The following is a 23,492-nucleotide window of genomic DNA, read 5'->3' as shown; positions in this document are numbered from 1 at the left end:
AAACAGCTGTATATGGCCAGCTCCTGAGTGTGGCATTTTGGTCCGGAAGGGCGGGCTGGACCTGCTAACCCAACCGAAAACAGAGGAGAAAGAAAACTCTTGAGGTAGATAACTGGTCTGACTGACGACCAGGTCGAATCACAGACGTACAAGAGGACACCTCAATCAAAAACATTTGCTTGAATCTAAATCTACCCACTTATTTCCTAAGCTCTAAATCATAATAGAATGCGCTTGTCTTTTGACGGTTCGACCATATTTGTTGCTATTTCCTTTTCTTTTTTCTGCGGTGAAAAGTCATGTGGAGGAGCACTGGTTGGAGACTTCCTTCATGCCTGTGTGTGTCCATACTGCACTAATATCCAATAAAGCTGTAAATGTACTAAAAAAAAAAAAAGGCACACTGTCAAAACTGTAATCTGGTTTTCTGGGTCAAATGATGTCGTGTCTTCGGTGTAATAGCTCCCTTTGGAGAAGAAAACCACCACTGAAAGTGCCAAGTTGGTTCGCTTCCTATCAGATCCACGCGTTCATTCAATCCTACCCCCAACTCACCGATGTCTCGCCTTCGTTCTAGTACGAGGCTTCCCTACAATTCCACAACGTTTTTTCCTGTTAGCTTTTTTTCAGGTGAATACGCATCCCATCAAATAGAACATCACCCAAAAAAAGCGAAAGCAAAAGCAACAAACACAACACATGTGCCCTGTCTCATTCCCCCGTTTCCCACCAAGTTTAATTTAAGCAATTCTACAAGACTAAGTTTAAAAAAAAAAAAAAAAAAGGCAAGATAAAGAATGTGATCTTTCAGAACAACTTCAACATCCAGAAAAAAAACAACTAAATAAATATACAAGTCAATAAAATAACAGATGTTGAAAGGTGTGCTCTAAAAAAACGTTTTCCTCGCTTTTATCTGATTTTTCAGAGGTCCTGGTGTCATTTTCAGCTCATCGCCTCTCTCCGGCGGTCTGCACAGGTACTGTATCAAAACTAATAAGGCAAGCTTGACTAGGACAATAAGTTCCCTCTGAGGCTCTAAGAGAAATCACTTTACAGGAGAAAAAAAAAGAAAAAAACAACAACACGGAACACTTCACCATAGCAACACTCACACAGCAAGCACAAAACATTTTCAAAATGTCTGGCTAAGGGAAAATAAAATAAAACAAAACAAACAGAAAAAAAACTTCAGAGAAAAAAAAGTTCATAGAAGACATATTTACTACCATGCACTTTGCACAACTAGTCACATGATTCTTACTTGTATCCTGTGGCAAAACCCTAGTAAAAAATAAACATTTTCTTGTATGAAAATAAAACTTTTTTCTTTTTTTTTTTTTAAATAGAATATGAATCATTTGATGAACTCAGATAAAACTCTCTGTAAATGATACCAAAAAATAGTCACTTAAGATTTGCAAAAACCTGCAGAAAAAAGTGAAAGTTCCTTATCGTCCACTGGATGGGAGGACACGATTGTTTGTTTGTCTTTTCAGGCTATTGTCAAAATTGTAACCTCAGCACTACTTAGTTTGTTGATAGGAATAGGGGGAATGGTTGCCGGAAGAGTCCAGTTGGGATTGTGCACCGTTTTCCTGAAAGAGAAAGTGAGATATTACCTAAATTCTACAAGTTCTGTTTGAAAGGAGATACGGTTTAACACGCAGGAGGCAACAATGTTGTGGCCGCACGTACCTCCACGGGAAGAGCTGCTGTTTGCATGTGTGCATACTGTGGGATGTATGCTCCCTGCATAGCTGTGTTGGCGGCCATGAACTGCAAGAGAACAGAAACGGAGGCGCATGTTTTAGATCTAATGGACACTTTTTGTGCCATGATCGTCACGTGTGGGCTAATTTCCGATGTGGCATTTTCTCACCGTTCCTGCGCCACCCAGGGACAGGTGGCCCATCTGCTGAGTGAGAGGGGCCATTATGGAAGTAGGCTGCAGTGACACAGATGGGTCCATGGAGGGCGATATGACTGCACCCTAAATGAACACAGGGAGCAGGTAAGAGGGATGTTTGCAGCTGATGCATACACGAAAACGTTTTTCTCTTAATGGCTAAAATACTGAAAAACACAAGATAGAAAAAGAACACAACAAGACTTTATCAATAAGCATTTTATCTGAGATTTAAATCCACATCGAGTTTTATGGGGCTGGATCTGTGGCAAAGGAGAATCTAAATAACATCGTGTTGACTAAGTTGTCTGCAAGTATCTTGGCTGGTTTGTGCTGGCTTGTTTCCTCATCTTAATTTAGAGCCATCTGTTAACAAATATTTAGCATCCATCATTAAAGGCGCTGCTTTATAAAGGTTCTCCAAAGAAGCTGTTTTCACAGTCCTACACAGATGCTTTACTAATTTCACATCACCTTACACGTGCTCTCCCCTACTGTGTCAGCTTGTTTACGGTACAATGTTTTGACTCTGCTGCAGCTACGGAGGGAAGTGTTTTATTAGGGTGAAACAGAGACGGAAAAAAAATGTGATGAAGACAGCGGTGATGAGTACATGCACAGATGTTGCTCTTACTGGATGTTGCATGATGTAGGGTTGATGAGGCACCCATGATGGGTTCTGCACCTGGGCCATCAACAAACACACAATGTAAACACACTGGCACTGGGCAGATGCTATTTCCAGTGATCACATGATCACACGCTTTGACTCACACCTCTTAAACTCCCGAACCCCAAGCAAGCGGGCTATCGGTAAAAAGTAATGCTTTTTACATGTTCAAAACCACATGTTCTTCATCAAAGAGAAAGTCTTTAAACCTGATATGTAGAAAGTGGAGACATGTAAGGAGACATGGACGCTTGAGCAATCATCCTGCTTGAAATACTGTATGGTGGTGGAAAGAATCTGCGGACACAGAATAAGGTGTGTGTTCATACAATGACAAGTGTGATGTACATGAGCAACAAGGACCACAACGGTGCAACTGTATGTGCAGATCAAGTTTACCCATTTTGCATAGCGGCTGTGGTGGGGTCATACGTGAGTGTCATTCCAGCCTGCAGGGGAAAAAAAAAGAAAGAAGAAGTTTAGCTTCGCAGCTGAAGCAAACAACACAATTTCATCATCTACACCAGAGATACTCATTGCGCGGCTCGCGAGCCACACGCGGCTCCTCAAGCTTTAATTGGTGGCTCGCACTCGCATAGTAGCTTATAACAATATGGTAACAATAACAATAATTTTTTTCAAATAACACATAGCGAATAGTGCACAGTATTAAGTATTTTTATCAAGTTTGCGTTTTTGTAGTATTAAGTGTTTTTATTAAGTATTAATTAAGGCTTAATGGTGTTTCCTAAAGGGGGCTCTGTTAGACCTGGCAACGCAGCCCGCTTAAACCACCGTCACACTTGACCGCAGTGCATGCTAGCTCCTTTAGCCAGCGCGAGATGCAGGCACAATGAATAGTTTTTTAATTAAAAAAGGGCAAAAACCAGCACAAAAACCAAACGAAAATCAGCATGAAGACGCCAGAGAGGGGACGAGCAGGCAAACGTCGGGTGCTAGGTGGTAGGATGCAGGCACAATAGATTGGTTTTTAATTAAAAAAGGGCAAAAACCAGCACAAAAACCATGCTCATCTTGAATGTCTCACTATGATTACAACAACAAACTATAAATACAACATGAAGAAAGTCAAGGACATAAAAAAAAAAAAAAATAGTAAAAAAAAAAATAAAATAGTGAGCATCACTGATCTATACTGTATAGGTACGACTCTCAAACTTGGGAACTGTTGATGTTGACAACAGATAGCCGTGGGGGCGGGAGCTTTAAGGTTAAGGCAGGCGGCCTTGACACACTGAGCGTTCCCACCAGAGGCTAAATCGTCGTATGAAAGCCGAGTGCCGAGAGTGGCGGAAGTTCTTCTGAACACTAAATCAGTGTGTTTCACATGTATAACACGTGCTTGTTGTGCTTATTTATCAGAAAACCACTGTGAACCAATGGAACATAAACACATGTACAAACTGATTATTAAATGCATCTCTTTGAGCCATGTGTCTAACAGAGGACGTTTGTTTGTTCAGTTAGTTCAGAGGAAGGACTGAAGAGCTGATGATATTGCAGAGAGTGTAGATAGAGGAATCACGTATAAATAAGTTCTCTAGAAAGGGTTACACACTCCTAAATTTGGTCCTTCTCAAGAGAGTTGAAAAAAGAACTATGTTCATCCTCAGGGGGATCCTTAAAGAAACGGTAAACAAGAAAAGGCACAAAACTAGAACACAGAGTTTGTCTTTTATAATGCCCGTGACCTACTGAAGAGCTCCGACTCTTACACTCCATCCTGAGCAAAACTCACCAGTCTGGAGTCACCGTCCCTTGCCCAGGCGCGACCATTCTGGCTGAATTTATTCAGACTTAGTCTCTTTTTCTGTCCGCCATCAGCAAACTTGCACAACAGCGGCTCAGACGGTGCTAAAGGGAGGAAAAGTGGGACGAGCATGAAATTGAGGATTTGTCTTTAAGATACAGTATGCTTCTTTGCACGCACGTTGTTGTCTTGTCATTTGCTTTCTATGCAGTTATTCAACTCATGAAGGCGGAGACGACACATTTATTAACCTCCCTGCGAACTGAGGCCTATAACTTGGCAGCTGTGGAGCTGCAGTCCACTCCCCTTCCTAAAGGAGGCAAGGCCAGCAGAGACTATTTCAGTCTAATAATCCAATTAAAAAGCTTAGAAAGGGAGTGGAGGCCACACAGAGCTGCCTTTCTCTTTGTTTGCTTTGTCTGCGCACAGCCACTTCAGGGGTTTGAGCTCTTTACCAGCAGACTCACCGACTCCAGTTGGATGAATTAATCATCTGGCCAACCGCTTCATCTCCCTGATAAAACTCCACCCATTAATAGAGCACAGTCGACGAGAACCTGTTTTTCTCCCCGTCCACATACGTTTTTTAATTACTCCGCTGTTAAACTAAAACACTTTACGGAGCATTTCTGCAGTGTTATTACATGCTTACCTGGAACACCTGCAGGCGTTTTAATGAACTTTCCATTAAAGTGAGAAATGACGGCGTCACATTTTTCAGTTGACTCCATCCTGCAGTCACAGAAGGCAAACAGAGCACATCAGTCTACATCAGTCTACATCGGTGAGGAGTGCAGCAACAGGGGCAAATAGGTGCTTTCCTAAAACTGCTTCCTTTGCAGCTTGGTGGAGCTGGTGGTGTATTAGAAGAGATCTTTATCTGCAAGTCCATAGTGTTTGCATATGTAGCAGAGCTCCACTTGCACAGCCTTTGCCAGTTTAGGCCACATACACACACCTATTGCGGCACACCCACACAGAAACATTCCTAAGACGAACAATTTTTTTGTTTTGTTTTGTCTGTCACGATCAACGCTTTGCCTGTCAAGTATTTCTGTCAAATGTCAGGTTATACAGGTACGACTGGCGGAAACCAGCGTCACCATCCTAATTAAACCACCAAGTCATTCTGAAACTTTTTTTTAAAAATGAGTTTCCATCTGTCCATACGTGTGAGGCTCCTCCCGTCTTCTTATCTACAACAAACCTGTGTTAATTTTAGAAATGGAACAAACTGCACAGAGATTTTTATGATTAGATGACATCTACAACAGATCTTCTCTTACTAATCTTCATGTTAAATGGGGTTGTATGAACATTTAAAAAAAATGCCCGTTGATGATTGTTAAATGACTTAAGAGTAGCGGCTTCGAGCCCACTCCTGTATTTAAATCAATGGCACATTTTGTGGCTCTGGCATCACGTCTGGTACACTGCTGTTACTCTTCCCGTTTACTGTGGTGAAATACCACGTTAAGCATGGAGAACTTCACAAACGATATGAAATACTTGTAATAGGAGAGAGGAAGGATACCACCTACTGAGTTTACTCATACCTATTTGTCATATTTGACGTATTCTTTTAGCCTCTTTTTGTTTTTTTTAACGTTTAAAATGTAAAAAAAACGAATAAGGAGCCAACCTTGCAAAGCCCACTCCTCTGCTGACTCCACTAGAGTCCCGAAGGATGCGTGTGGATATGACTTGGCCAAAATGCTTCAACATGTTCTCCAGTTCCTGCTCATCCATAGACAAAGGCAAGTTGGAGATGTATAGGTTTGTTGGGTCTTGTTCTTGTTGCTGTATGATGGCAAACAGAGAAAGAAGCAGAGGCAATGTTAATTAGGGTAAAGGAAAGGCTGGAAGCATATCTGTAGTATCACATTCACCGCATTATAAATGTGGAAAACAGATGCAGGGATAGAAAAGGGAAAATGAACCTAATTCATCCCTGGAAAATGACTAGACAGTTAATACACTTCTTATATGGGGCCCCGAGTACGGGGCTTATCGTGTCCCGCTTCTCTTAACGTGTCGTCACTGTCGGGGGTTTATAGTTTATTAAGAGCCACTATGGTAAAAAAAAAAGAAAAAAAAAAAAAGAAAAGACATCTACATGCGAGCCAGCGTCTTACCTAAAAAAAGTTCCATCAGAGTAAATTTCAGGAATATTTTTTACACGTTTGGTGTCTAACCCAAGTATCTATCCAGCTAATTGTAAACTGATAATAACAACAGATAAAAGAAAAAATTTTTCTTGTCCTTTACTCGATCAAAACTATGTCCGAGCGAGTATTTAAAGTCACATCTTTCAATGAAGTGACTCATTCCTTGAGGGTTTTAGGGTGAGGCGATTGACCACGTGTTTTATTGTTGCGGCTAGTGTTACCTTAATAGCTCATCTTAGTCAATGCTGACTCAAATGTATCGTACGTATTTCCCTGTGGTAACACAAGGGATAAAGAAGGGAAACTCTTATGTGGTCATTTCCCAGCACCTGCCCCTGAAATAATAAAGGGAGAAAGACCACTGAAGGGTGCCAAGGCCGATTAAAAACAGGAAAAGGGACCTTTTTCACGCAAGGCCAAGCAAGATTCAGTAGCAGTAATAATGAAGCAAGCGGGGCTCACACTTCATAATATCATTTAGTTTTCACAATGCAAAAATTAAGCTTGAGCTTGCCCCTCTGCTCCACAGAGATTCTGTGTTTGGATTAAAAACATGAAATATCTGCAGGAGGGCGTCTCATGAAGCCCCACAGAACCCCAGACAGGGCTATGAGGTAAGGGGTTGTTGCCCCCTGCTAAGTGCCATGTGTGGGCTAATTTTCACTGATTGGTTCCTGTTACCATAACGACACGCAATTTACTCTCTTTGCTGCTTTCAGGAACAAGTGTAATGCCAAAAGGTTTTCATATATCTTTCCTTTTAGGCTCCTTAATCTGACACTTTGCTTTATTCCCAACATCAATTTGACCATAGTCACTGGGTTCACTGACAGTTTTATAGAAAATAATGTGACTGGGTTACATTAAGCCCTTAAGGTCTAAGCTGTTGACAACTTTGAACTCTATGACATTACACACTTACATCTACTGAAATACTTCCAATTAAAGAGTTCACCGGGAGAGAACAAAGGTCTCATACTATAAAGACTCTCACCTGTAGCTCTATCACATTTGTTGCAACAGAAATTCCATGCAACAACTGCTGCATCCATTTTAGCTCTTGTGGTACAAGAGAGCCTCTTTAGCTGAAACAATATGCATGGAAACTCTCAAAAAGTGGCATTTAATCACATTTTCCTAATAAATGAGGCCCCGACCCCAGGCCTGCTCGTTCTACAGTGGGAGGGCTTAAAGATTATTTTAAAGGGGACAGAAAGAAGCTTCTCGGTTTTACCAGGCATGCTACAGAGCCATGTTCACATGATGGATCATTTTGGTGAGCCATCTTGCTGTCAGCACCACCAGCTTCTCCACCCTATAGTTGACTAAAGATGCCATTCATGTCTGAAACCCAACTAAGGGGGGCTGCGGGGGCTGCTACGATATGTTCGCACAACACTAGCAGAGAAGCACACGCATACCTAGGAATAAAAGCTAGTTAAATAATTATTTTAGAATCCATCCATTTTCTTTACCCGCTTAATCTAATTCAGGGTCACAGATGTGCACACTCACGTTCACTTCCAGGGCCAATTTAGAGTAATCAATCAACCTAACATACACATTTTTGGACTGTGGGAGGCAGCTGGAGTACCTGGAGAGAACCCAGGCATGCATGCAGAAAGTCTCCAGCCAGGATTCGAACCCTTTCGTTGTGAGGTGACACTGCTAACCCCCACACTGACGCGCAGCCATCGTTTCAAGTGATTTTGTGACTGACAATATCCGCTTAACAATTTATGGGAGCAACTAGGTCTAAAAAGCCTGCATGAATTTTTTTTATCTGGTGCCTCTTACAGAGCGCGAGTTGCATTGAGACCATGAGGCTGATCCAACCCTGATAACCCAAGTTTTCCTAACTGGCAGTGTTCCAAAGAGCTTCTTATGATGTTAGGAATGTGTGGCTTTCTCTGTCTTCAACCAACTCCCTAACTGGGGTTGAGGTAGGCTCGTCAGTGTCCATGACGTCGGCAGCACTCCTTGGCTGTCCTCAGTCTTTAAGTAATTCCTGCAAAGGTTTGAGGAATCTTTTGAACTCTTGAATATTCCCACCACCATGTTTAACACAGGGATTTGATACACTACGATAGCCCTCTGCAGATGATTAATTTGAATTGAGAGGACTTTTTGCAGTCATCCAGTGTAAAACGGTGGTGGGTTTAAGCCCACGGCAAGGGTTGGGCCTTATTCAGCTATACTATTTTGAGCAAATTAAGTTTGCAGGCCATAACTCTGTGCGGTTTTTAAAGTCTTGACGTCCTCATACTTTTTTTTATTAATTATTAATTTATTAAATTTTACAAATTGTTGATGTGGTATCCACTGTGTGCATTGTAAGCCATACATGAAACCATCAACATATTAGCAAATACATTTAAACACAGAGGGACAGACTAAGCAGGTTTGCAATGAATCGACACAATTAACTACAGAGGGGGTTAAACAACCTTTGAGGAAAATGAAAACAAAATGGTGACCGATTTTAAAGATTCAATGAGACTAATACTAAAGGGGAAAAAAAGCATAATCAACTCAGAGTGCAAAACACGAGGGATGCAGGTTTTGTTAAAGGCGGTGCTCACTATTAGCAGCCTGTCAAAAGAGAGAAGTGACTGTGACCACACAGTTCACGGATGAACAGCACCTTAATCAAGTTTAATTGATGATTACAGAAAACTGAGCTCATGTTATGAAAAGCAGAGCACACGATCAGAATGAATTAACATGAAATAATTCCCTCCATATGCCAACATTTTTCATTATCAATAAAACATCTCAGCTGCTTTAGGATCATTCAAATGTGATAAGAGACGGCTGAGAGCGTCTCAGTAAATCTGGTGCTGAGCAATCGCACATAATCAAGTGCTGCGTCATGTGACATGTAGAAGTGAACAACAAGCGTGCTTCCTTCACGATTCAACTGATCGGTCTGCAGTCCAATAGTAGTTACACCGCGCAGCCACGGATTCCTGTCCTGCTATTTAATACCACAAGGATTAGGTGTAAGTTGCCTGCCCAGCCAGATGGAGGACACCAGTGTCACTGGGTGACTCATATGTATTTGATATCAGGATTAGTTTGTAATGAATCCTTACCTTTGCCATCTGAGCTTGGACACCAGTGGTCTTCAGGGCAGCAACAGCCTTCTGAGCCGCAGCCGGGCTGTCGAAGTCTACAAAGCCGTATCCTGAGGAGACAGGCAGCCCAGTTAGGACAAAGTTCCATATCCAGACAATGGTGGAGCCTCTGTGTTCTACTATGCCTCTCAGTGAATGATTGCAGTGGGCCTATTGTAACAAAGCTGTTGTACATACAGTATGGTACCATTTCATTTTCCAGTATGTATATGGGTATTTATTTATCAAATACTACACCTCTAACTGACTGCTTGTGTATAGGTGTGTTCTGTTTTTGTGTGTGTGCAAGGGGAATCAAAAAACAGCTGAGGTTGCAGATAACAGTGGCTCAGGTCAGCTCTTTGTTCTGCGGGGGGGGGGGGGGGGGGGGGGGCAGACAGGGTGCAGCTATAGTCTCTGGCCTCTACTACACTTGCTATATTTAACCTATTCAAAATCAAGTAGGGTGAGCGCGTCAGGACTCCTTCAGATGAAAACACGGATGACACTATCAACAAATTTTTTTCTAAATGCCTGGTGAGAGCCTTCAATGAGAGCCTTACAAGCTTTTTAGCGGTGTCCTCTTTCACCGAGAGCCTTTGATTAGCTGGCATCTGAGTAATCCAGAGGAGTGTGACAAAGCAATCTCTTAATCCCATCACTGCTGCAAAAAATCTGTAAGTAACTCTGAAGTTGGGTGGATGGGTCTACTAGAGCTGGACCAGGACTAAACATGTCTTTCGGCAGGAAGAAGGAGAGCTGACCGCTATTCCCAGGAAGCGTGCACAACAGTGACACACCGACAAGGCAAGGGTTGTGGCTTAAAAATAACATGAGCCTGGGAGGCAGCTTTTGGCTGCCTTACAGCATGTCCGCTTCCTGCGCCGGTCCGATCATCTGAAACCACAAAGCTGCTGAATAACTTCATGTTTTCTTAGAATTCATACGTGGGATATCAACATTTTTCTCTGAAAATTAGGCAACGTGCAGGGATATGAGAAGCAAGGGCCTCCAGCATGAGATTTTCTTCATACATATTAGAGGAATGATACAAGAGAGAGAGAAAAAAAAAACCTCCACACACCTTTACATTTATTTGTAGTCTTGTCCAGGATGGCTTTAGTTGATACTATTTTGCCATACCTAAGGAAGAAACAGGAAGGAGAGGCGTTGTGAGCAGGACTAAGCACCAGATGCTGCCAGTTCTAACACACTCTAACACACAGAGGGAGGATTGAGCAACAAGCCATGACATCACTGCAAAAATATGAGAAACAGGAAGTGGTTTCAGTGTGGTGCTGAAAACCCCATCATATGTGGAAAACACTAATCTCAAACAGTCCCTTTTTCTCCAGCCAAACTAAACCACTCAACCAAACTATACCAAACAAAATCCCTTTCACAAGCAGCCGGGTCACTTGGATACCATCCTGGTAAAGCCCCATCTGCTGTTAGGAGAAAAAAAAAAAAAAAAAGGCTACTATCTTTTAAAATGCTGAGTCATAAATAACATAACACGTGTTTTTAAAGTAATGGGCAAACCACTGCTTCACAGAAAAACAGAGGTTCAAAAGTCTGACCTCGTTTACGTTGTTGCCATAGTTACAGTAGTTATAGATTACATGCAGACCACAGTGCTGATGACAACATCTATTAAGACAACAGTGTACTTTCCTAATAGACAACTTCATACAGGAGTTGTTGAAAAGCAGTCTTGCGGCTAGTAAGTAAAAACTTCAAATTAGCCTGCTCACAAAGAGTTTAATTAGTGACACAAGTATGAAATGCTCGGTACTGGATGTGGTTAGACGCCTCATCAAAGTGGAGGAGGTTTTGATATATGAGGTGTGAGCAAAACTTGTATAATGAGGAAAAATCCACAGACTAAACAATACAACAACTCAAGAGTCCTTCGCACATAGTAACTGTTTTTTTCCTGCTCTCATGTGTTTAATTCACTCTATGAAGCAGGGACAAAAATCCTAAAATAGTCTCAGTGAAGTGAAGAAAGTGGCTGTCTTTTGACCTATATAATCTGCAGTGACTATTGACAAAGGCCACAATGTACCCTGCAGTCAACCAAGAGGATATTTTAGCCCCGGATTACAGTGGATGCTAAACTGGGTGAAAGATCACGAACTTGTGACCTTTCTGTCCTCTAAACCCCTAATCTCAGATCGTGTGGCGATGGCATGCTCTCACAGTGCCATCAAAATGCAGCACATCTACCTGTGCTGCGCATGAACGTATCATTTCTGAACGCCGACTTTATACAATATGATCTTTCAGATATTCTGAACGCAAAGAGAATAAAAGTCATCTTTGCTCATCGGGTTACATAGGAAGTGGTGAAACAGGGCCTTTGATGTGACAAACATATTCATCAAAACAAGTTCAAATGAATGTGACTGCATCTAAGAAAGTTTGAAAACTATTAGGATCCAAAGTCTCCCCCATTTCAGCCCAGAACGGCCCACAATTAAAGCTGCAGAGCACCCCAGTGGTAGCCTGGGTGCCAGCCGAACTTAGCCCCGCCCATAAAAGTTTTGGTCGGGAAGTTCGGTCTGGCTCTGCTCAGTTGGGAAATCATTATGCCCGACCAAGAATCGGTCGACCCAATCAGATTGCCAGGGCGGGCTTTATACGATGATGGACAGATGATCAACAGGGACATTATTGACTACGTCACTAAAGAGCGCTTGGTTTGAATTCGTTTGAAACAATCATGGCTGCCGCTGGAGAGCTGGGGTGTGTAGATTCTGCAATCGAGTCTGTTCTACAGGATCTCCACATTGCATTCATTTTGAAAGACGAACAGAGGAACGCGATAAAGGCTTTTATCGATAGAAAAGATGTTTTTGCCGTCCTTCCTACAACAAGTGTGTGTTGCTTAATCTACGTCACATACTACGTTGCTCTGATTGGTTGTAGGTCTATCCAATTGAGCGAAGAGGCATTTTTTTTCTCCTGGTTCGGTTGAAACACGCCCCATACTCAAAACTCTATTGAGCGATTCTGACTAGAATCGTGAGTATGACGTAGTCAGGCTAGCCCAGTGGCAAGGCAAGGCAAGTTTATTTGTATCGCACAATTCAACAACAAGGTGATTCAAAGTGCTTTACAGAGACATTAAAACAGTAGAAATAAAAAGCATGATTTTAAAATTTAAACAAAAAAGAAAGAAATAAGAACAATAGATAAAATCAGTAGTAAAAATATGATTATGTTTTGAAACTCAAGCTTCAGATTTGGAGCTTTATTCAAATGCAGCTGAAAATAGGTGTGTCTTCAACCTGGACTTAAATACACAGAGTGTTTCAGCTGATCTGAGGCTTTCTGGGAGTTTGTTCCAGACATGTGGAGCATAGAAGCTGAATGCAGCTTCTCCGTGTCTGGTTCTGACTCTGGGAACTGATAAAAAACTGGATCCAGATGACCTGAGGGGTCTGGAAGGTTCATACTGGGTCAGGAGGTCACTGATGTATTTTGGTCCTAGACCATTCAGAGCTTTATAGAGCAGCCTCAGAACTTTAAAGTCTATCCTCTGATGGACAGGCAGCCAGTGTAAAGACCTCAGAGCTGGACTGATGTGGTCCACTTTTTTGGCCTTAGTGAGGACTCGAGCAGCAGAGTTCTGAATCAGCTGCAATTGTCTAACTGACTTTTTAGGTAGACCTGTAAAGATGCTGTTACAGTAATCAAGCCTACTGAAGATGAATGCATGGACTAGTTTTTCCAGGTCCTGCTGAGACATCAGATCTCTTAACCTTGATATATTCTTAAGGTGATAGTAGGCTGATTTTGTTATTGCCTTAATGCGTTTTTCCAAATTTAGGTACATCACTACACCCAAATTTCTGGCCTGGTTGGCAGTTTTTAGGTGTATAGATTGAAGTTCTGTGGTGACCTGTAATCGTTTCTCTTTGGCTCCAAAGACAATTACCTCAGTTTTGTTTTTGTTTAGCTGGAGAAAGTTGTGGCACATCCAGTCATTAATCTCCTCAATGCATTTACCAAGAGCCTGTACAGCGCTTCGGTCTCCTGGTGACATTGTAATGTATATCTGCGTGTCATCTGCATAGCTATGGTAGTTTATTCCGTTGTTTTTTTTTATAATCTGTGCCAGTGGGAGCATGTAGATGTTAAACAGAAGAGGTCCCAGGATGGAACCTTGGGGAACTCCCCATGTGATTCTTGTCTGCTTAGATGTAAAGTTACCTTTTGACACAAAGTACTTCCTGTTCTCTAAGTATGTTTTAAACCAGTTTAGTACAATTCTGGAAAGATCCACCCAGTTCTCCAGTCATTTGAGTGATATATTGTGGTCAACTGTGTCAAATGAAGCGCTGAGATCCAGTAAAACTAAGAAATTTTTCCACCATCTCTATTCAGACAAATGTCATTAAACACTTTGGTCAGAGCAGTCTCAGTGCTGTGGTGCTGTCTAAAACCTGACTGGAAGGTATCATAGCAGTTATTTTGTGTTAAAATGTAATTAAGCTGTTAAAAAAACGCTTTTTCAATGATCTTACTTAAAAATGGGAGATTTGAGATGGGCCTGTAGTTGTTCATATCATTGGTGTCTTGTCAAGATTGTCCTTTTTCAGCAGAGGTTTAATTACAGCTGTTTTTAGTGGCTCTGGAAACACACCTGACATTAAGGACAAGTACACGATCAGTAACAGGTCTGACTCCAAAATCTTTGAGACCCTGTTGGCAGGATGTCTAAACAGCAAGAGGAGGAGTTCAGCTGACGTAAGATGTCCTCCAGGTCTTTGCTGTTGATGGATTGAAACTGTGTCATGGTGTTTAAACCGGTTTTCGGTGGAGACGGTACATATGCTGAACCTGCTGCTGATGTACCAACTGCTTGCCTAATATTTTGGAATTTATCTGTGAAGAATTTGGCAAAGTCATTGCAGGCCATGGTGGAATGAAATTGTTGTAGTTGCCACTAACACAGGAGGGTTTGTTAGCCTGTCAACTGTAGCAAATAAGGCCCGAGCATTATGACTGTTTTTGATGATTTAGTGCAAACTATTACTCTCTTTTATTCACAAACACGATGTGTGAAATCTCTCCTCCAGTGTACTGTTGTCTAAAACTTTTGGATAGACTACAAGACATGTGGATAATCCACAATAAATGTAAAAGGGCCTTCATAAAATAGCAGGCTTGTATCTTTCATTTAACCTTTTCGCTCCCTTGAATTCTCACCAGCTAATGTCAATAGGTGACTTCCACAGCAAATTGAAGCTAGACTAAGTAGGCTGGAAAACAATCAATGACGGATCAATAGCAGATAACAGTGAAGGGGGGTGTGGTACTCACGGCTGGCAAAGCTTGACCAGGTCATGGTCTGTGGTCGAGGGGGACAGGCCTCGAATGTAGAGGTTTGTTTTGCTGAGTTGGTCCCAGCCTCCGGTGCTACTGCTGCTGCTGTTGTTGTTGGTGCTGCTGTTGGTACTCGGGCTGGGGGGAGCCATGGGGTGAGACAATGGGCCAACAGGTGGCTGAAGAAGAAAACAAACACCCCAGCCTGAATTTAAATCCACACTAGGAGGTAATTAAATGTCGTTTGTTGAATAGTCACATAATTCTGATGTGTTGATCAAATCAAATCGTCACTTTAAGCTAAAAAAATTGACTTTCCTCTGCAAGTTACTCCAAAAAAAACAAAAAATAAGCAACCCTCCCCCCCCCAGACAAACACACAAACAAAAAAAAATCTATGTGGACATCATTACAGCAATATCGTTTGGGCTTCTGTCCAGTGTGGGGGATACATGTTTTACCGGGCAGTGATTTATATGTGCAAGGCAATACCCATCACACCTCCACACGTGGTGCAATCTGTCCACAGGGACCTGTAGCTCTGACATTAGTGTCACATTAATGTCACCATGACCCAGCGGGTCAAATAAGACATTCAAAGTCTTCTCTGGAGTAGCCTGTAGACGTCCTAACATCAGTGCTTTAGTTCATTGATTAAGGAATGGTCTGAGTGAGTTTAAGTAGTTATTTTGAATAAAGACGTTCCTTAGTCTCGGCACTACGTGTTATACAGCCCCCCCCCCCATTTGGGAGCAAAAGGAAGTGGATGAGCAACTTTGTGCTTTACGCTTACAAAACCTAGACATCCTGGTCCGACAAGCACTTCTCCCTTCAGGGATTTATCCTCCTCCTCACTATCTGACACTGATTATCCCCCAACCCCCCTCTCTGAGGGATCACAAGCTGAGAGGAAGTTGATGGAATCCCAAGCATGAAGTGGTGACAGGATTGAGCAACTGAAGTCGGGACTTCAGCCCAGGTGATCTTCTCTTGTGACCAACTGGACAAACGCCTCCCGTGCATTCAGCATGAAACAAGACTGACCCAATATTGGTTTTTATAATTGATTGGTGGCAAAAGTCCTCATTTGCTCCCTCTTCACCACCTGCTATCTTTAAATTTTCATATGGTTTTATCAACAAAATAAATAAATAAATATCTACAAGAGGTCTGAAGTTCCAGCTCGTTTTTCAGCCTCTGAAAAGGTTGACCCTGGTATTGTGCATGCTGAATATTGAGTCACATGACGTGAAAACAAGTAAAGCCCTGGCGATCTTCTGTGTTGAGGATCCGGTGCCGATGGAAAAGCATATTTCACTCGTGTATCTTATGTTGTTCAGAGAAATGACCTGTGCTAAAAGACTGAGACGTGCCTCATGTCCGTTTAAGTTAACACCTGCTTGTAACAAACATACAAACACACGAGACAAGGCCCTTTCCTTTTTCTCTGTGGGATGGTGAGGGAATTTTGTTTTCATTCAACTGCCTGAGAGCTCAGATGCAGGCCTGTAAAGAACTGAGAAGGGGAGAGGATGGCATCTTATCAGCCAGCTCCAGACCAGCAAAGCCTGTCATACCCTCGCCGGAAATATACAGGGTTTCCAGTAACAGGCCTCGCCCATGAAGCCTCTTGTCACAGGATAGCACTGTGAGCTGTGCAGAGTAAATGTGCTTTAACAAATACTTTGGCTATGAGGGAGTTTTCAAGAGCTATGCGTAATTGTGAGGAAGTGAGTTCATGAATGGACAATTAGTCATCTATACTGTAAAACAAATGCACAACAAAGAGACTCATAATGCAGCAAGAAAACCCAAGGGGCGAATACCATTCATGTTAGACATACACCAAATATCTACAGTAATCAATGGCTTATTACACTGAAATTACCCATAATATTCACTGCTCCAAAATCAACAAGCTAATCCAAATTGCTTTGTGTGGTTGAGTTTGTGCTTTGTGGTTTCAATGGGAGGTGGATGTGCGCTTTATCATTTAAAATCAAAAGTATCAGATGTGGTGGGATGCTGTTGGAGTAGATATTCTACTCAACAGCCATATTGGCATGTCATCAGTCCGTTTGTGTCTGGTTTGCCCACCACTGGACCTGGACCACAGCCCCAGGAGCAGGGATTCCCATTATACATCACGGATACTGCATTAGAAACGAGAACACATCATTGCTATTTCAAATCTGAAATGTACACCGGTGTTAGTTCTTCGAGCTCACGTTGAGTTTATCAATGAAACACCTATTCTGCGAGCTCCACTGAGTCAGCTTAGTGAAAGTCTTGAGTCTGGTATTTAGGAAATATCTGTGCATTTACCTGTTTGCGATACGAAGTCCTTAGTGGGTTCCCAGTATTAGCAAAAATCATCCTCGGTTGCGAGTTTCAAGTTAAGTTAAAAAAGAATATCACGAAATACATCAAACTCCGCGTATAAGTTAAAAAGTGGTCGACAAAAAATATCCTCCTCAATCCGCTAAAGGGCGAGAAAAAACGTTTCTATGCATACTTGCTGGGTACATATCCTTGTTATCGCCTTTCCAGTAACAGAAACCTTCGAAAATTGTCCCAACTTCGGTCGCCCAGCCCTGTTCCTTTGACTGGCGGCTTCATTGATTTGCAGTCACCGCTGCGCAGGTCTGACGCTGCGGCCATGGGACAAACCATTTGGTTCTCAGTGTAGGGGGGGGGGGTCTGTAAGCAAGGTTACCCAAATGCAGAACAACATCCACGCCTTTCATGTAAATCATGTAAAAAAAAAAGATGTTTTGCTGTGAACTGTAATTATAAACTTGAAGTTCAGATGAACCCTAGCGTAATTTTTAATCAAACACACGACACCCTGGTCCTGGATGTGTTTATGGAGGGATGCATACCAAACGTTCCACGGTGCCAAAGGTGGTCCTGGATGTGATAGTTTGTGTACTTTAGTAGTACGAGGGGCATGTAAAATCAAGTTCTGTGTTAAGGATTTTTATTAACTGAATAAAATACACATACGGATCTCTTATCATAGTAAAACCAGAGACACGCAACTGTTGTGGTTTAAAGAGGAAGCCGGTAAAGGTGTGGAATGACTGACAGAAATTATTTTATTTGTATTCTTTATCATTTGATTTAATGTAGTTGACATGTTTGGATACTGATAAGTATCTATCTATCTATATATCTATCTATCTATCTATCTATCTATCTATCTATCTATCTATCTATCTATCTATCTATCTATCTATCTATCTATCTATCTAGAGTTAGGGATCGACTATAGCACCCCATAGTCTAACCCAAGATAAACAGCGAATAGAAATACTTTAAAAATACAGATATAATTCCCAGTATTTATGTATATGGAATCCATATTAAGTGGCACATTGCCTGTTGTGAAAAAAAAACTTTTTAAAGTATTTAAAGTGCTTAAGCATCAAAAAAAAAATTCAAACTCTTTAGCGTTGGGTGTGGACATAATAGTGCACTATTTGGAAACCTCTGGAAATATGAAAACTTGTCTGGCTCGAAACCACCAGAGAAAATTGGGAAAATATGTTGTCCTGCTTGGTTATGAACAGATCCTTTTATGAGTAGGTCTTGCAACAGAGCAAATAAAAAAATGATCTGGAAGATGTGGTTTCTATTACGGATCTTGTGCAGTATGACTCTAGTAATGTGAGCGAACGCTGGTTGTGGAGGCAACATAAGTAAGCGTGTTATAGGGGTTATAAATCAAAGGCATTATAGCACCTCTGACATCTGCTGATTAGAAAACCAATCTTGTTCTGATTTCATACTACCCGTAAACACTTTTTTTCTCTTGTCAGCCCCCCCTGATATTGGTTTGGGTCACAGCTGTTTTGCATGAGCTGTGCACGGTATATTATTTCAACAACTCATCATACTACATGTGTGCATTAACTAGAAAAAGCACTGAGATATGCTGTGCTATGGCTGTAAAATAAAAACGTGTAACTTACGAATCACTGAAAGGATCCCCGTGAGCCCACTATGACATCAGTTTCAAAGTATGGAATGGTTTGGATCAATATGATATGTGGTAAGGCAACTTAAATGAAACCAAAGGTCAGCAGTCTTGTAGAGAAGTTCACAAGGCCAACAGGAGTCAATGGGTCATGCATTAGAGGAAAGGGAGGGAGGTCTGATTCAGCACTCTAGTCAGGATGCTGGGGGGTGGGCGGGTCTCTGTAGACAATCTGGCAATTGAACCACCTTTTATGAAATCCTGAATGAAAAGGTTATCTCTGATACACGTGTTTGTAGCTCAGAAAAAAGAAAAAAAAACCAGTAAGAAAACCAACAAAATTAAAAACATGCCATTAAATCACACAGAAAAGGCTGCTTTGATATGAGCTGGCGATCGAAGATTAAACGTTCGGCAAAATGTATGTAATTATTCTGAAGGAGATCTTCATACATGATGGTGCAGGTTCAGATCGGGCATCTAAGCCTAAACGGGCACAAACATGTTTAAGTACAAAGTTTACAAGATCACCAAAACACAAACCCATACACACACACACACACACACACACACACACACACACACACACGGATACAGAGGCTTCCACTCACATACGCACATTGGGTATTTCCAGGGGAAAGAAATCAAGTAAGGTTATTTTAAGACATTGAGCTATCTCTTCCACTTGTTCACACCTCATAAAAGACAACAGTGTTGCACAGAGTTTTAGCAGCTCCAGGACACTGTAAGTAACGGTTTGGTATACTATTATGTCTGAATAGAAGGTTGAAGTGGGCTTACTCTGGCATGAACCACAATAAGACAAAAATGCCGGATCATCTTCAGTGCTTCAGAGGAAGGCCCAATAAACTTAAGATATAAGCCATAATACACAGTGCTTGTCCACTTTATGTACTCTCGCATACCATCTGGACAGCTGGTGGTGGATGGTATATAATGTGTAATGACTGTTTAACTGCATCATAAAGAAAGTTTGATAAAACAATGAAGCATTTATATATTTGATTAATGTCTTTTTGCATTTCTTATCTCTCCTCTGGACCACATTAGAACATTCTCTGGTTTAGACCGATGTTATGGCAAACCAGTCCCTACCTATTTGGTCAAGTTCCTCGGGGAATCAGTCAAGGATTTAGATTAGTATGTTTAGTAATGCTCTCTCATTGTTAATTTATTAAATGTGGGAATTTGGAAATGGATTAAGCTCTCTTACAAGCAATTGTTATTTTCAAAGGCTACCAATTGCCAAGGTCCAAACCTACACGGGCACAGAGTGGCTCTTAGTTGTTATCATTAATATTAGTCCTTTCTCACAAGAAAATGTGTAATAGGCACATATGTCCATATGCCCAAAACATGGTTGTGTCACCATAAAGGCAGAGAAATTGTGAAAATGGTAACTTTTTTCAGTGGTTGTTGTTTTGCTAAGGAAGCGTTATGTGACGTAACTTTGTATCCCCAAATATAGTTTTTTTTTTTTTTGAAGCCTAACTTTACGAACGCTTTTATTGATATCCAAACCTAACCGTGGTTTTTGTGACGCAACCGTTCAGGTCCTCCTATTTCCTTAAAAGCCTTTTTTGAACACTTACTATTATAGTTGCGCAAGATCTCATTTGTGACCGTTTTGCATACTGTAGAAGGGGAGCATGATACAATTTAGGAATGCAGTATTTTTCAAACCTTGGAAATGTGGAGATTTTTCAGCCTACCTTTTCCAACGCAGCTATTTTACATTCCTGTGTGAGATTGTAGAGCAATTATAATTGTTTTCCCCCTTTTTGTTTTGGCAAAGTAGAGCTGCACTGTTAATTAGCTGCACTGAACCACTAATGGCAGAAAATTAAAGAAATGAAAGTGGTCTTTAACTGATTAACTCTCTGCAGGCTTTAATTGAGGTGCTGGTATGGTCGGTTCATGACAACTCCTCTCAGTTATCCAAATAGGAATGAGTAACTTGACAGATCTATCATGAAAAATTGCAGGCTAATGTTTTGTAGTATCTGAAATGGTTTAAATAGATGCTTAAGTGACTGGATGGTCTTTGATAGTCTTTATTAAAGGATTCTTGGGAATCCCTCCAAATGTGGTACCCAACCAGGACTTAATCTAGAGCAGTGAGAGGACTCGAATATCATCACTGTGGTTTGCAGTCGTGAGTCAATTCTTTCAGTTATAAGAGTCATAAAACATTAGAAACCTTAGATACTATATTTACTCATGTATAAAGAGACACCTTAAGCTCATAATTATGGTCCAATAATAAAAGCTGAGGCATGATATTATATATGCTAACGAATTTTGTACTTAAATGACAATATATAACGAGGAAATGATAAAGTATCATTAAAGACAGGCTTGCCAATTATTTCTGACACCGTACATGTGTTCATTGTGTCATTGCACAATATATTCTTTTTAATATTTGTTTCTATAATTGTCCACATGTATAGTATTTGGTTGGTTTTTCACTAACATTTTCAAGACCACATTTGAAAATTGTCCAATGTATTAAGGGAAAGAGCAGCAGGAGAGGTTTCATTGTGGAGCTTGGCCTTCATTTTGTAAATGTCCCACAAGAGTAATACGTGTACAAAGGCAGTTCTTTCAGGCTTGACACTGACATAAAGAGCAGCACCGCCGGGCTGTTTCATTGTGTTCATTTTGCTGCCGGGCAACTCTCCAAACTTTATTGTAAACATTGTATGGTGCTGTTCAGCCTCAGCATAATGTCATTGTCTGCACTGTCACCACAGCAGTAGAAACATTCTCCTGACAGCCAAGTTTGATATTTAAAGTTTATTTTGGTGGAGACAACCTTTAACATTGATTTCCAAACAATCTTGAAAGGGAACGTGAGAGCAGGCTTACTCCATTCTGATGAGACATTTACATGCGTGCCATAAAAGGATTATGATCCCCATTAAGACAAATAAATGTTTGATAAGAAAAACAAAGATATTCCAAAGGGACATTTGGATAATGATGAGTGCCATTTTAATGGGTTAGCAATAACAGATCGTTTTGCACATAGCTTTGAAGCAGCTTTCGTGTTACACATTTATAAGCGTCACATCCGACGCAATCCAAACAGATTCAAAAGCCACTGATATTGAACAAGACCTCTTGCACCAGAAATCTGTTTAAGAATTCATCAAATTGCAGGATTTTCATTGCTTTCATTGTGGGATAATGGATAGGTCAGTTGTCCCCGTGGCCAAAGGGACTTTCCAAACCCTTCTTAACCTTATATATCCTTTCACTCCTTTCAGTTTTGCTCTGTTCAAACTGACTCTCTCCACCATTTTACAACCCTTTTCCAAAAACAGATGAAAAGTGTTGTAAAATTGACATGAAAGAAAGAACAAAATAATGTATATGTATATGTATATGCAATATATTGAAATTCTTTTTTGGGAATCACAGGCAGACAGTTATCTTTGGTAAAGAGGAAAGAGTCATCTTTTCAGCATCTGCTGCAATGCTTTTATTTTATGTAAAGCACTTTGAACTGTTTGTACATGAAATGTGCTATACAAATAAATTTGATTTGATTTGATTTGATCAGACTCAAAGCCACAACCAGTGGTGGTATGGGAGCACAAAATACACGTAGCCTGGGAAAGAAGCACATCTGTTAAGACCTTAATTTTACTTTTTAGTCCATTGCTTTCAAAGTGTCAGCCAATATAATTTCATCAATAATACTAGTACCAGTCATGTTAATTGTGCTTAGTATTTCCCAGGAAATGTCATCAGGCATTATCACTAATATCACTACAACAACAGCAAAATTCAGCTTTTAGGATAACAACCTCTACAGTGAGTTAAACAATGGAAAGCATACTCTAAGCATAGCCTAAGCCTCGGGATATGCAACACTCTGTTCCTTGGTTTGCAGAAATTCCATCTATTCCCATGAAGATTCTGGTATTTAGATGTTCTAATCATATTCTTATCAGCCAAACCGCACTTTGAGGGAAACAGACACCATGTGACCATCCAAAATCCCCGTGTCACAGACAAATTAGAAATCATTGCAAAGGTTAAAGCACAGCCATAAGCTGTTGGCTCACCTTCAATATACTTTAAAATGATTGTACTGGCATAAAGGTCAACCAGTTAAAATATCCTACAACTTACAAAGTTACAATTCTCTCATCAAAATTGGTACAAATCACACAATAGCTGACATCAAAGGGGTTTACTGATACCTTCGAGAAACAGGATATATGCTTGACCAATCCTTAGAGATAATAGGGGAATGTAGAGTTAGTTTTCTTCATGATGGTGATCTTGCATATAATGCAAACTACTCTCTTTCAGTAAGAGCGCTGTGGTTTAGCTCTTGTGTTAACAGGAACAGGGAGAGAACTTCCTCTCGCTATCAATCAGGAAATTCTATATAAGCATGCAGGAAAGCCTCCTTGCAGTATTTCTGCTTAGTTGAAAACCATCAACAGAAACATGAGATCGGTGACACTAGTACACAAATACAACTGGGATTTAACTCCAGTTGAAATG

At 40.9% G+C, this 23,492-nt stretch overlaps 1 protein-coding gene across 2 annotated transcripts; it reads right to left on the bottom strand.

Annotated features, from left to right (window-relative positions):
* Window positions 1-630: 630 nt before the first annotated feature.
* Window positions 631-23,269, bottom strand: rbms1b (RNA binding motif, single stranded interacting protein 1b). Of its 2 annotated transcripts, none has more exons than XM_075479741.1 (13): window positions 23,183-23,269; window positions 14,966-15,147; window positions 10,719-10,777; window positions 9,614-9,705; window positions 5,993-6,150; window positions 5,003-5,082; window positions 4,339-4,454; window positions 2,979-3,028; window positions 2,789-2,876; window positions 2,544-2,594; window positions 1,883-1,993; window positions 1,699-1,779; window positions 631-1,598 (listed from the first exon to the last, which is right to left on the bottom strand). In XM_075479741.1, the coding sequence occupies exons 2-13, from the start codon at window positions 15,118-15,120 to the stop codon at window positions 1,527-1,529; spliced, it is 1,113 nt and encodes a 370-aa protein (XP_075335856.1). In that variant the 5' UTR covers window positions 15,121-15,147; window positions 23,183-23,269; the 3' UTR covers window positions 631-1,526. The 2 variants fall into 2 exon arrangements, with proteins under 2 accessions (XP_075335856.1, XP_075335855.1); XM_075479740.1 differs by lacking the exon at window positions 23,183-23,269 and adding an exon at window positions 17,294-17,611.
* Window positions 23,270-23,492: the final 223 nt, after the last annotated feature.

Source organism: Odontesthes bonariensis, chromosome 12 (assembly GCF_027942865.1).
Source record: "Odontesthes bonariensis isolate fOdoBon6 chromosome 12, fOdoBon6.hap1, whole genome shotgun sequence".
NCBI classification, from domain to species: domain Eukaryota; kingdom Metazoa; phylum Chordata; class Actinopteri; order Atheriniformes; family Atherinopsidae; genus Odontesthes; species Odontesthes bonariensis.
This window is presented reverse-complemented; position numbering and strand designations above follow the sequence as displayed.

What these genes read in the sequence shown, in the direction of transcription:
- rbms1b (XM_075479740.1), bottom strand. Translation starts at nt 17,344, where the DNA reads ATGATTTTTGCTAATACTGGGAACCCACTAAGGACTTCGTATCGCAAA. An exon ending in GGACTTCGTATCGCAAACAG is followed by an intron (nt 15,148 to 17,293) that starts GTAAATGCACAG and finishes TTTCTTCTTCAG; the next exon opens with CCACCTGTTGGCCCATTGTC. An exon ending in CTCCACTTTCTACATATCAG is followed by an intron (nt 2,595 to 2,788) that starts GTTTAAAGACTT and finishes TTGATGGCCCAG; the next exon opens with GTGCAGAACCCATCATGGGT.